This window comes from Sycon ciliatum, chromosome 4, assembly GCF_964019385.1.
Source record: "Sycon ciliatum chromosome 4, ocSycCili1.1, whole genome shotgun sequence".
Classification (NCBI taxonomy): domain Eukaryota; kingdom Metazoa; phylum Porifera; class Calcarea; order Leucosolenida; family Sycettidae; genus Sycon; species Sycon ciliatum.
The window spans coordinates 24,930,449-24,944,343 of NC_088646.1; the positions used below are offsets into that span (position 1 = coordinate 24,930,449).

The window sequence follows — 13,895 nt, forward strand, 5'->3', positions numbered from 1 at the left end:
CCTTTCCACCCAAACAAAGATCAGGACACATGCAGGGTGACAGGACGTCCAAAGATGCTGCCTGCCTTGGTCTACTCAGCAAACGAGATATCACCTTGGGGATCACAGTATCCCAGTAACGATTTGCAACTAACGTTATTGTTCTTGGAGTTGCTATGCATCGTACATGATTGTATATTTACTATTATTTAGGCAGAAGTGGGTGATGTATTATCGGTGAACACATGTGATAGCATGACTGCAGCTTCAAGGAAACCTTCCTCTGCTACTTGATTAGTGTTACTGGGCAGTTACAGCAAGCGGAATACATGAATAAACTGCTTTTTGTGTTACCGGTATAATTTATACATGTATGTACTCTTGCAGGGTTGCAGGCAATGTGACCCATCGAATGTCAACCACCTTGTGCCCAATGTGCTTTGCTGTGCATGGATATGTATACATGTACATGTTACCATATGTACTGGCTAACTTCTTGGTCGTTGCTAAGTAAGTTTGTTACTCTGGGTTGGTTAGACCATAACTACAATCAGGGAGAATACCTTGTAGTAAACTGTCTGCATGATAATTGATATCTTACGACTCCCTGGTTATAAAGTACTGTGTGTGTGTGTGTGTGTGTGTGTGTGTGTGGATATGGTTTAACCAACTCGTAGTCATAGGCTGGAGTCCAAAGTTTTCCCAATCACGTGATGTGCACCGGTCGCGATGTCCTCATTTCCTCCCTGGTTCTGCTTGCCCAAACAACAGCATTCTAGCGATCCACCAGCATCCTTCCCAGGCTTAGACTAAGTACAATGTAAGGCTGCTGGGCAAACTGTCCTGGCTATGGACCATCGTACATCAAGCAGTCAATGCTCCGACAATGCAGCATTTCCTCCCGATACTGTACAAGGGGAGCCCAGTAAGTTTCCGGCCTCCAGTAGCTGGGTATTTTTTTCCAAAAACTGGCTTTGCATGCCCCATCATCACGGGCCCATGACGGAAGCCTCTACTGAGTCTACAGGAGTGGGCTAGCCAAGCTAGAGGACCGATGGAGCAAGTGTATTCACCTCCATGGAGACTATGTATGTGGAAAAATAATGTCAAAACCTAACCGAAACATTCTTTTTTTGATGGTGAGGCCGGAAACTTACTGGGCAAGGCCCTCGTAGGATCCTGACCAAGGCCGCTAGAATAATGTTTACGATGCTCAACAGCAGATCTGTGGAGTGTGGTACGAACTGTCCGAACCACCGCACCTTTCAGCACATGGTAGCAGACAGAGGAAGTAAACACTTCGCCTCTTTCTGTTCGCGCTCCGTCACAGATTTCAACTGTTGACAATTTAGTTGTCAAGTACATGTAGCCTACCGTACTCACTCTACCTGTTGTCTGTGTTGAACAACATCACCAACACGGAGGTGACCTGTAAACATTACATGTAATAATATGGACCAGGACAATCGCGATCATGATAAATTTTCACGTAACAGTAACAGTAACAGTAAACGGTACATGTCATTTTTTTGGTTACGGTACGTCATACATTATCATAATAAATAATTCACCATTGGTCATCTCATGGACAGACATAATGCGATTACGGAATCATAGTGACCAGGGTGACGTTACAACAGTCTCATTACTACATTCGAGCCACTCCAAGATTACAGCTGTATTGTACATAAAACTGTCATTGTACTACATGTACATGATGTATATACAGCACCGCGGGCATACCAGTGGATCGGCCTTGGCCAGGGTTTTGGCGACGACTGACAGTGGAGCGTAGTCGTCCTTGGTGGATATTGCCATCCTTGGTGGATATTGCCATCCTTGGTGGATATTGCCATCCTTGGTGGATATTGCCATCCTTGGTGGATATTGCCATCCTTGGTGGATATTGCCATCCTTGGTGGATATTGACGGCAGAAACGCAGAGTTTGGTACTTTTTCTGGTATGTTTCATGCATTTTTGCTCTTCAGGCATAATCCTCCTCAGCCTACTCAAGCTCAACTGATGAGGGGTGAATTCCCCGAAACACTGTGGAGCAGGGAGTGGTGCTTTCTTCAGGTTTGCCGAGTCGAAGGTTCCATGGACTTCTCGTGTGCTCTGGATGGCAGTTGTGAGTCAGTCAAGTGTCAAGTCAAGTTGGCGGAATAGCGCGAGCTCCAGTGTGGGGAGCAAACCCTTTCCTAAGAATCATCGCCGAAGTCGCTACCACTATTTCGTATTGTTTCATGCATGTTGGGTATGTGGATAAAGAAATGGAGCAGAATTCGAGGAAGTGCCTGCCAAAATGCTTGCACGTGTGTATGTTTCTGCCAATTTCACTGCTTTTGGAGCCGAATTTCGAGCATTATCCGCCAAGCCCAAGGGCTAGTACTAGTAGCTTTGGACTCAGACACCTACAGTCATGGACATGTATATTGTATGGTATTAAATAACCTAACTCTGGTTAAAAAACCAGTATTAGATAAACCTTCAAGGCTTGTTATAGTTCACGCAATTGGTTAGATTGACAGCATGAAACAAGGTGGAGGACACAGTGTTCGGAAACAGTGACCGCGGAAGGTTGTAGTAAGGTCACTGTTTCCGAACACAGTCTCCTCCACCTTGTTTCATGCTGTCAATCTAACCAATGTATATTGTACTACCCTAACCCACCAGGGGGGTTATGTACTCTTCGCACTACTGGAGTACTGCTAGGTCTACAATGACATAAACACTGTATGACACTGACTCACGTGATCACGCTGCTATCTGGTGTTCACGACTCGTGAACACGAGGTGTTTGTCGCGCTGGAAACGGAGCGTCTCTGTAATAAAGGCGTATCCCTGGTGATGTTTTTGCCTTGACTCTAGAGTCTGATGATGAGGGGCGAATTCCCCGAAGCACTGTGTATTGAGCAGGGAGTGGTGCCTTCTTGCAGGTTTGCTGAGTTGAAGCCTTGAAGGTTCGATGGACATCTCGTGTGCTCTGGATGGCAGTCGTGAGTCAGTCAAGTGAAAATTCAAGTCGGCAGGAAAAGCGTGAGCTCCCACGTAGGGAGCAACACACAACTCCCCAACCTGGTCCAAGTATCGCCGAAGTCGCACCAACCTCTTCTTCACACTGTATGACGAATGACCATTTTGTGTAGACGTTACAAGGAGGAAAACTACCGTGGAATCCCGCGGATAAGCCCATGCCCGCGCATAAGGCCAGGGTTTGTTCGAACATCACAAACCTTCATCATACAAGCCCATGGCGCATGGCATGCCATGGGCTTAGGTCATGCCGAGAGTCCATAAATTATGGACTCTTGGCCATACCTTGTACGTAGTAGTGTACTATATGCACATTAGTTTTTTTCGTACATTTCAGCACAATCATCGATAGTTTTTGTTTGCACAGTGGTTTTCAGCAATGTACTTCTCACTTCCTTGATACTTTTCAACAGCACAATTACAACTTGGTGTCGGCGTATAAGCCCATGCCCGCGTATAAGCCCATGTTCTCGTATAAGCCCACCGAAATGTCCTTGTGAAACATAATATTATAACTTATAAGCCCATGGGCTTATCCGCTGGATTCTACGGTAACTTCCTTCTGCCAGCGGAGAGGGCTCAACACAATAATGTGGAGCACTAGTACGCACAAAAGGCACAATGGAGGTTTACAGATTTGTCGCAACTCTAGAGCCAATGCTAACGTTAAAATTGTTCATGAACACAAACACCTTGGTGTTATATTCGACAGCCATATGTCCTGGTCCCCACAGGTCCAGTCAGTATGCAAGCGAGCTAGCTCCTCCCTTGGCATGTTGCAACCTCACTGCCACCATTTAAATGACCATTGCCGAAAATTGTTCTTTACGTCGTATATTCTACCTATATTTGATTACTGTGACACAGCGTGGTGCGGTCTGTCTCAGGCCCTTGTTCAAACTCTGGAAATACACCAGCGTCTGCTTCTAAAAATCCTGTTTCGCAAAAATCAAACATTCTCCTCCCAACGTCTCTACAGTTTAGCTTCAGTATCTCCCCTCTTAGAGCGACACCAGCAACATCTTTGCATCCTTGTAGGCCTTGACAGATTATGCTAGCATAATTTTTCGCATAATTCCTACCAAAATCGAATAATCGCATAATTCGAGGCAAATTGCATACGAATCGCATAAAACTGGAATAATCCGCCTGTTCGCATCAAATTCCATACAGTTGTACATGTTCTACAAGTACAAGACTTAGTACAAGTAGATGCACCAGGAAGTCGTAGGTTTACGACTCCCTTGATAACATGTCCAGTCCACGACAATCAGTTGCGGTCGTAGCTAGGTCGGACGGTGCTTTGACCCCGTTGAACCTTTGCTTCTACAGTACAACGCCCTCTACAAAAAAATTCCCCTGTTATTTTGCACAGAACCATTATACATTAGCAGCATATGTGAGCATAATGCGGCATAATATGATAACTTTTAGCATAAAAATAGCATAATTCTGCAATTTTTTCAGCAATGCGAAAAGAATAATTTCACGAAAATACTAGCATAATCTGTCAAGGCCTACATCCTTGTACACATGATCTTATTAGACCTGGCTCCCAAACACTTTGCTAAGTATAACTGGTTTGTGTCCACCAGATCAACACGTCATTCCTTCTCATTACCCCGAGCCAATACCTCCCTGTTTCTGAAATCTCCTATCTTCTCTGCGTACACTCTCTGGTCTTCCCTGCCAACTAGCCTTAATTAAAGCATGCACAGACATTAAGGAGTTCAAGCTTCAGCTTCTTCGTCCTAAAATCTCACCATTTTCGTCATGCCTCCCCTTGCAGTACTCTCTTTGTTTCTCTCCTTATTATTCAGTTCGCCGTGGTTGGCTACCACCCGACTTCTCATATATATTGGCAGTCTTCTGACGAGCCAGGAGATGTTGAATTAATAATAATAATAATAATAATAATAATAGCAATGAAAAGTATGAATGCCGCAGACATCACCACGCAACATGACAATTTGTTCAAGGTTTGGTTTTGTGTGTTTCCAAAATCGATTTTCACGTTCCGATCATCAGTGGAAATACGGAACTAAAGAGATCAAGGGAAAAACAAAGGTTAAAAATCCAAAGAAGTGTGACACATGACGGGTAACTTGTGGTAAGTTTTACAAAAAGTGAGAACTAAAATAAAGAGTAAGTGTGACAAACGGGCATGAACAGTGCAGAAACAACTCATGAACACGGGGTGCAAACTCACGAAAATAACCTAAGTGCTAAAACATGTTCTTTTTGCTTACATAGCACTTAGGTTATTTTCGTGAGTTTGCACCCCGAGTTCATGAGTTGTTTCTGCACTGTTCATGCCCGTTTGTCACACTTACTCTTTATTTTAGTTCTCACTTCTTGTAAAACTTACCACAAGTTACCCGTCATGTGTCACACTTCTTTGGATTTTTAACCTTTGTTTTTCCCTTGATCTCTTTAGTTCCGTATTTCCACTGATGATCGGAACGTGAAAATCGATTTTGGAAACACACAAAACCAAACCTTGAACAAATTGTCATGTTGCGTGGTGATGTCTGCGGCATTCATACTTTTCATTGCTATTATTAAACTTTTATCTCCACGTAGATTATTTATAATAATAATAACTCAGAGTTTCTTGCATACCGTATTACGACTCCCTGGTTTCTTGCTCAATGCAATCATCAGCCGACTATTACATGTTCAGTGGGGCTTGGCCAATATAGCATAATTATTTTGTGTAGACGTTAAATCCGTGTAGACGTTATGACATAGATCTACATTGTACAATGACACAGTCGTAGACGTCTAGACGTAGGGATGCAGAATGCTTATGCCTCAGGCTCAGCACTATGTAGACCTACAATGTAATGGCTAATCAGATGCGGTTCGTCAGCGATCAGTCAGCGCATCACGAGATCACGCTGTGCGGTGGACCTGCTGATTTTGAATTTTTCTCCAGATAGAATCTGACTGGAGTCTAGCTGCAGATCCTGTCAACATGGTCGGCTAACTGCTTAGTTTAGCCTTTTCGGCTTTGTAGGTCTCTGGCGGCACTACTTGAAGAAACGGATACCATTCTAGTGTTTGGAAAGATCACACTAACGGCTAGTTACGTTTAGCTCTTGTCTTTTCCATAGTGTAGATCTACACTAGACCGCACACTGATTGATTCTTAGACGCGGCTTCCATCGGGGTTAGAGCGGGGCATAGCCAGCAGAGCTAGAGAGCGCATAGCGGTTTCCACGGGACAGAAATCGAGATGTCCAGCAACAGGTGAGGATTATTGGGGGTCGGAGCAAGTAAGACAAGAGTCGATGGAATCGATTCGGTGGGACCACTCCAAGTGCATGTACTCAGAAATTGCGTCTTCGTGTATGAAACAATCCAATCCTATTCTGCACTGCAGGCGACCGTCAAGTGGTGGCTGTTCAGCCGATGGCTCGGCCAACCAGGTGAAAGCTAGCAAGCCAAAAATTCAAGTGAGTATGTGCTGCCAGCCCCACGCGTACAATTTGAATATAATTGCTGGGAAGTATCAATGCACTGATCGGCGGATGGCCATACTGTGTAGGCTACTGTCTGTAGATACAAGTGCAGTTCCGGAGGACAAGAATTTTTACGTTCCCTAGAAATACATGTCCAATCATGCATTGAATGACACCATAATGCTCAGCTATGGAAAGGAACGGATAAAGCAGTGTGGAATGCATGTTTGTCATTATTGGCTGGATTAAAGAAAAAAATTAATAAATAATAATCATGTGAAATGTTTCTAGCCAAGTAGCGTTTGCGCAGAGCATCATTCAGACTTTCATGACTTCGTTGTAGTGTGGCGATGACTGCAGAATTTGTTCTTTTTATTGCTATTATAAAATTGTTGTCTCCACGTCGATTATTTGCATATTTTAAACGGAGATACTCTAGGAGTCAGGTTGAAACCCTAAATAATAATCACAGTGTACATACATGTGCATGTACCTACGGAAGAACGGGAAACAAAACAAACAAAAAACAAACAAGAATGGGTGTGTATGTGCTACATGAGCTGCGCTGGTGAGGTCCGGCGGGCTCCCCTGACCAAGGGTCTCGGGATCGGCGTACACAGCAAGCACCGTGGGAGAGGGGGGGGGGGGGAGAATGACGGAGAGAGAGAGAGAGAGAGAGAGAGAGAGAGAGAGAGAGAGAGAGAGAGAGAGAGAGAGAGAGAGAGAGAGAGAGAGAGAGAGGTCCGCTGATCTTCACTTCGCTGCACTAGTAAGAAGAGCATGCTCAGATCACTGCTATGAACCTGAAAGTGCAATAGTGTAGTAGTTGATACTGGGTGTGCCCTTGGCAGATAAGCTCACAAAGCATTGAAAGTGGCAGAACCATGCTAATCATACAGCGGACAATTCCGTTAATTCTGTTCCTCTTCCCCCTGCACATACAATGTACATGTACAATACTTGCATGGAACACCCCAGAGAAAAATACCAAACTCTGCGTATTTTCTGCCAGCATTATCCACCAAAGGCTAACTGGGTTGCCTTTGTTGCTGAGCTCTCATCGTGCTCATCATGATGATGCACTACAGTACTGCCAGGCGCCGAAGAACGAACAGCGTGGAATGTCACCAAGCACAGCATAGCAATGACTGTGTACACGGTGACTCAACTCACTGTATAGACTGTAGTACATGAAAATAGGAAAGGTCTACAAGGCTACGAAGCCGACCCCCCAGTTCTTCGGCGACCGGCGGACAGACAGTACTGGACTGGCATGTGTGTTGCATGTTGGGCATGCCATGCCTGACACTAGCGTATCGGAGGGAATATTGTGTGGCGGTCTGTTTGCATTACAGAGAACGCCGTCGCGTCCCAGCAGCCGCCTTGCAGCCTTGCCGGCAGAAGGTAACACAATATTGCACTGTGGATGCGGACAAAACTTGTTGCACTGCGTTTTGATTGTAGTTCTGAAGTGCAACATGTTATTTACACGACTTTGCATCTGGATGTGAAAAGGGGTACTTGAGCAGAGAATGAGTATTGGAAAGGCCCTTCAGCAAAACTACAGTTTTGGCTGGCTCATGGAAAGATGAGGAGTGATCACTTCGCCGCACAGGTGGCTGACAGTGTGCCGGCACTGCGCTTAGCAATTGCCATGAACTGGTCCTAATTGCCATGCATGCACAGGCTGATCATGATATGGTTAGTGTAATCCCCATGCAACTCCTGTCGTACACTGTCGTAGTTACTGGTTAATTGTCATGGGTACTGCTCCACTTTAGTGTCCAGGCCTTCTCAGTTGTACCAGGGAGTAGTAAAATACCGGTATTTTACTACTCTCTGGTTGTGCCAACACACTGGGAGAGTACACCTGGAACAGTACTGTAGCTGTTGGTTGCCATGGTAACGTGGCTTGCCCTGCACTGCTGTACTGTAGGAAAGGCGAAAGATCAAGCTGCGACTGGAGCACATCGGCACTGCTGCGGAAAGGCACCGAAACACGGCGGCACCATACTCGGAGCAGCGAGAAAGAAAGATTCGTTCGATGAAGCCAACACAACTGCGGCCATGCCTCCTGTTGCCTCAGCAGCAGCAGCAACAGCCACTGTCGAAACACCCAAAGAACCCAGCCCGGATCAGTTAGGTACAGGGTCAAAGTACCCGTACCGGACGGACCCGATTGGTTACCTCCAGTTCATCCAACATCAGGCCAATCTCCTTCACACACTGCAGCAGCACAGAATGAAGACATCCAGTGCTGGAATGGCCACGGGGGAATCCCCTACATCCGACACAGAAGACGACAGTGATGACGACGATGATGATGACAATGAACAGGAGGAAGGTAAGAGGGAAATCACGTTAACATATCGTCTCGTTAACCTATGGATTTTGGACAATCGTTAAATTTGCGAATCGTTATAATAACATGTCTTACAGTGCATTGTGATTATGCCCACATTGGCCTATGCTGTCTGGCGGAACTGATAGTGGGTTATGACCTTGTGGACTTGGATTTTGCAATAATTGTTCAGTCACAGGGAAAGTCCGGACTTTCCCTTTCACAGACCCACGCCATATTGGATATCACGGGAATGCCCAAGTGAAGAAGCTAGAATAAAAATAAAAACAAAAAAAAACTTTCCCCACTAGTTTGTACTCAAACTTATGGACTGCCAATAGAAATACTTCGAAGTACAAGTACATGTATGTTATACAGGCAGTACTTCTTTGAAGTAAAAGTAAATTTGTAAACAACAATCATGATACCTATGCTGCTGTCTACAGTACATGTCGTAGCTTAGGCTAAACTATGGGTAGCAAAAGGCCATTGTCGAGGTGTTGGCCTGAATGATTCCAGGAATACTGTTTTCACTTCAGTATTATAATTATCTTGATCAATGTTGTTAGTTTGTGCGACAGTACACACTGTAACATATGATACTGGCAAAGGCGCTACCACCATTATTGTATCATTTGTATGTCTTGGGTACAGGAATGGAGGAAACCCCGGGAAAGGGCGACAGGCAAAGAACCTCTACAGCATCAGTCGACAAAGACAACGAAGCAAGTAGCGGTGAAAATGAGGATGACAGTGAGGATGATGATGATGATGATGATGACGATGATGATGACGACACCGTTGCTGGAACAGTTGGGAATCCAGATCCTTCTTTGATAAATATTGAGCAGATCCTCAACAGTGGTGGGATATCACTGCAAGAGTTTGAGTCGTGGAAGCCGGATGGAGATAAGGCGCCACTGGAGCTGAATGCTCAGGTAACGTTTTCATCATGATAAATTAGACAATATTGTTAAATGTTCTTCGGAGAGGGTTGGGGAAACACCAGACAACAACACACTGGCCAGTGGAAATCAGAGGAAATGAGACTTTAAAAGGGCTCAGGACGTGATCTGCAGGCAATAGCTGAACAGGGGGTTTGTTTCGGCGGTGTGACCGCGGCCTAAGGTAGTGGCATTGAGGCCGGGTCTTGTAAGTGTACCCAGCACAGGTTCCTCATCGGAGCCTCTACTCTTCCTATTGTTGTGCATATTGTAGGTAGGTACCGGTACGTTTTATATTTTCCTGTTACATCTCTCTCTCTTTCTCTCTCTCTCTCTCTCTCTCTCTCTCTCTCTCTCTCTCTCTCTCTCTCCCCCCCCCCCCTCTCTTCTTACGAATTCTTCAAGTAGGTCGTGTCTAATGGTCGATTCATATCGTGGTAAATGGCAATTTGGCCGAATTGTGTCTTCAGGAAAATGTTTAAAAAAAAACTTTACAACTCTCAGACGATGCCCTGCTGCACAGTGCGGAATGTGTAGATCTGCTTCTCTGTATACATGTATGTGGACTTTGCGGCTTACAGTCTGTATTAGACTGACCTGTCAGCATAGCATCCACAGTTGAGGCCAAACCTGGTAGCAATGAAAGTTATGCTAGAACGCTCAAACTGCTGACAAGTCAGAAACGATTTTGCTGGTTGGTTCATCAGGGTCTTAGTGCACAGGAGTGATCAAGAGCTGATACTGCATGGCGGCGGTGTGATAGAAGGTCGATACCACCGTGCATGCAGTGAGTTGTGTGCCTGCATTGTTTTGTTGCCTGTGCAGCTACTGCAGTGTATGACTGGGGACAAGCTAGCAGCAGCTTTGGTTCTGTGTCAACGAGGTATGGATACTCGGAGCGAACGCACACATACTAAGTTATACGCACTTCAGTCTAATTACAAGTATAACCTAACCAGTTGATTATATGGGAGATATAAACCTGTGTACAAACCGAGGCGAAGCCGAGGTTTGTATTATTGATTTACGTTTCCCGTATAATCAACTGAGTAGGTGATATTATGCATATACTGAGCTGAATTCAAACTCCCCTCTCTCCCACAAAAGTAGAGAAGTTCATTTTGGAGTTCCAACCCACAACCAAGGCTCAGCGAGTCTTTCTTTCACCGTACCTGTACGGAGAGTCTTTCTTTCACCGTACCTGTGCGGAGCCATTACATCAGTTACTACAACTAACCGTCCTTGAAGTGCAGTACTGTATGCAGTGGAGTGCAGTACTGTATGCAGTGGAGTGCAGTGCTATCACACACACACTTTGTGACTAGTTACATCGGAAGTAACCGCTACTCGCCAAGTTGGATCTACGATCGTTCACCAAAAACGCGTTCACAGAACGACCATTCACAGAACAAAGTTTCACCGAAAGGCGTTTCACAGAATAACAGTTCACCGCCAATACCGATTCGCCGAAATATCTATTCACAGAATTCTGTTTCGTCGAATTCCGGTTCACAGACGCATTTTTGCACCGAATGGACCATTCACCGAAAATTTCTTATATTGGCCCAAAATCAAAAAAAAGTCCACATGGGACAAAATTTGCAATGCTCTTAAAAGTGAGCTGTGGTGAAGACTGTGGAAGGGATGGATAGCTGGTTCAGCCTTTGTATGACCACATAATTATAAATGTATAGTGAAAGGTAGTGAAAGGTGGGAATATCTAGAGTATCAACTTGTAGTGCCATTTGCTGGAAATAATCACATCACGGCTCCACAAAGAAAGCCAGATTATGGTCAATACCACGCAAAACCTCCAGTCGTGGACGTTGCTCAAATGTGGTCACTACGGTCCTCTATGATCCTCAGGCACTGATTAACATTCCGGTACCGTTTCTTCCTTGTTGGCCCATCTTTCCCAGCACGCATTCTTTCCAGGTTTTCTTGCGTGCTTCGTTGCTAGATCCTTAAGTTCTCGATCAGCTTCCATAATGCCGGGTGATGGCAGTTAACTACAGCAGTTACCTACGGCCGCATATCGGCGATGCCAATTTTCCTGGATATTGTTGGTTCTGTGATCTTCACTAGCCGTTCTTGTGTGGCCATTCCACCACTGATGGTGAAACAAAGGCGTTTCTCTGGTCCCATTAGCTCTTAGACCGCCGATGTGGTAAGTCTCAAAGCAGGTCAATACTTCCTCCGCCTCAGAAGGAAAGTCAGCTTTCAGCGACTCAAAGCACTCAGCAACGTCTCCCAGGGGAACGAAGAGGGGAGTTTTGTATTCAAGCTCAGTATATACATTGTACTAGTACTTGAAGTAAATGTACTTCGAAGCACACACATGCACATCATCACCATCACCACCACCACCACCACCACACATACATGTAGGTGCATGCACACATGTCCATACAAATAATTAATTCACAAGTCCATATGTTGTTGCTATGACAACAGCATCAGCTCTTCCGAGCAAAGTTTCTTCCTGTAATAATTAGTGGTAGCGACTTCGGCGATTATTCGTTAGGAAAGGGTTTGCTCACCATACTGGAGCCCACGCTTTTCCGCCGACTTGACTTGACACTTGACTGACTCACGACTGCCACCCAGAACACAAGTTTCTTCCTGCAATATCAATTTAGTGACTTACTTGTGATATTTGTGTGTGTGTTATCTGTGTGTCTTCTCGTAGTCTTGCAGATAGAACCCGACAACAAACTAATGCAGGAACTTTATCCGACAATCATGTCTCGCTTGAAGCAAGGTAAACATGGCCGCAACTGACATGCCTGTCTATTTCTTTCCTTTCTTCACTACCTCTCCATCTGTCCATCTGTGTCTGTCGATCTTGTTCCCCAAAGAAGAGAGTGGAACATAATCCCTGTAACACACTGTCTTGTACAAGGACAATCGAAACAGGTTGTACAAAGAATAGCAGCATGCCACTAGTATGGGCGAGAACGGTGTAAGAAAGGAACCCGGTGTCCGCTGGCAATGAACTCTGGCCAGCAAGGAACCCTGTGTCCGCTTGCAATGGACTCTGGCCAGAAAGGAACCCGGTGTCCGCTGGCAATGAACGCTGGGCAGAAAGGAACCCTGTGTCCGCTGGCAATGGACTCTGGCCAGCACGTATTAATGGGTTATTACGCCGGCACGGTTATTACGCAAATGTACTAAAAATCACCACCGGTCCTTTGTGCTGATTTCACTTGTGGTTCTATTACAGCTGCTTACACAAAGGTGCAAGAATCGCTGGGCTGCGGCGAGTCCGAGTCGGATGAATCGGATTCATCTTCTGACGAGGATGAGGATGGCCCTTCGGAGGGATCTGATAGTGATCGTGAGGCAGATGGTTCAGCGTGAAGCAATCTTGCTGGAGCTACTAGTGTCAACAGCGTACACAAACTCGACCGGGCGAAATTACTTCAAAGTAGTAACGTATGGGTCATAGGAAAGGTGTTATTGTACTTATCATAAGCCACGGATGATTGATAAGAAATAATCAGATGATCACTCTATTTTTTATTATTACTATCCACTGTATTTACTTTTGTCATTGAGATCCGATCTTATAGTGTGCTGCATGCCCGCACGATACCTGTGTACTTGAGATATACACAACTCATGTTTGTATTGAATGGCTTACAGCTGCAGACTACAGTGAATATGTTATTCGCTTGCCTGGTGGTGTTGACCAATACAGAATTATGTCCATGCACCATGATGACCAGCGCTTTGGCTCAGTGATTACGGGCTTGCCTGCAAATCGAGAGTTCCTCGAATTATGCCCATAATTATGTGGGCGAAAACAGGTCATTTTGAAACTGTTATGTGTGGCAATCATGCAGGATTATGCAGTATAATGCTGTAAGTATGCCAGGCAGATGATAATCTGTAAGTGGTACAACTTTAGTGTACATTCTCATGCACATATACCACTTAATCGTACAAACGCATGGGAACGTACAATTATTGTAGTAGTACATTTTCACTGCCATGTAGACCTACTCTTTTCTTGTACATTCCATTCGATTACTAGTACACGGTTAGCGTTATAACACGATTCGGACGGTACTGCATACTCATACCCACTGCACACTCACTGTACAGCACGGCTGCTGCACACTCACTGTACA

General features: G+C 45.1%; 1 protein-coding gene across 2 annotated transcripts; it reads left to right on the plus strand.

Annotated features, from left to right (window-relative positions):
- The first annotated feature begins 6,005 nt into the window (after positions 1-6,005).
- On the plus strand, positions 6,006-13,483 carry LOC135815226 (ribosomal biogenesis protein LAS1L-like). Of its 2 annotated transcripts, XM_065328495.1 has the most exons (8): positions 6,006-6,265; positions 6,399-6,471; positions 7,833-7,881; positions 8,414-8,821; positions 9,473-9,756; positions 10,588-10,645; positions 12,452-12,523; positions 12,986-13,483. In XM_065328495.1, exons 1-8 carry the CDS (start codon positions 6,252-6,254, stop codon positions 13,120-13,122), a joined length of 1,095 nt encoding a protein of 364 aa, XP_065184567.1. In that variant the 5' UTR covers positions 6,006-6,251; the 3' UTR covers positions 13,123-13,483. The 2 variants fall into 2 exon arrangements, with proteins under 2 accessions (XP_065184567.1, XP_065184566.1); XM_065328494.1 differs by lacking the exons at positions 6,006-6,265; positions 6,399-6,471 and having other exon boundaries at positions 7,203-7,881.
- The last annotated feature ends 412 nt before the right edge of the window (positions 13,484-13,895 follow it).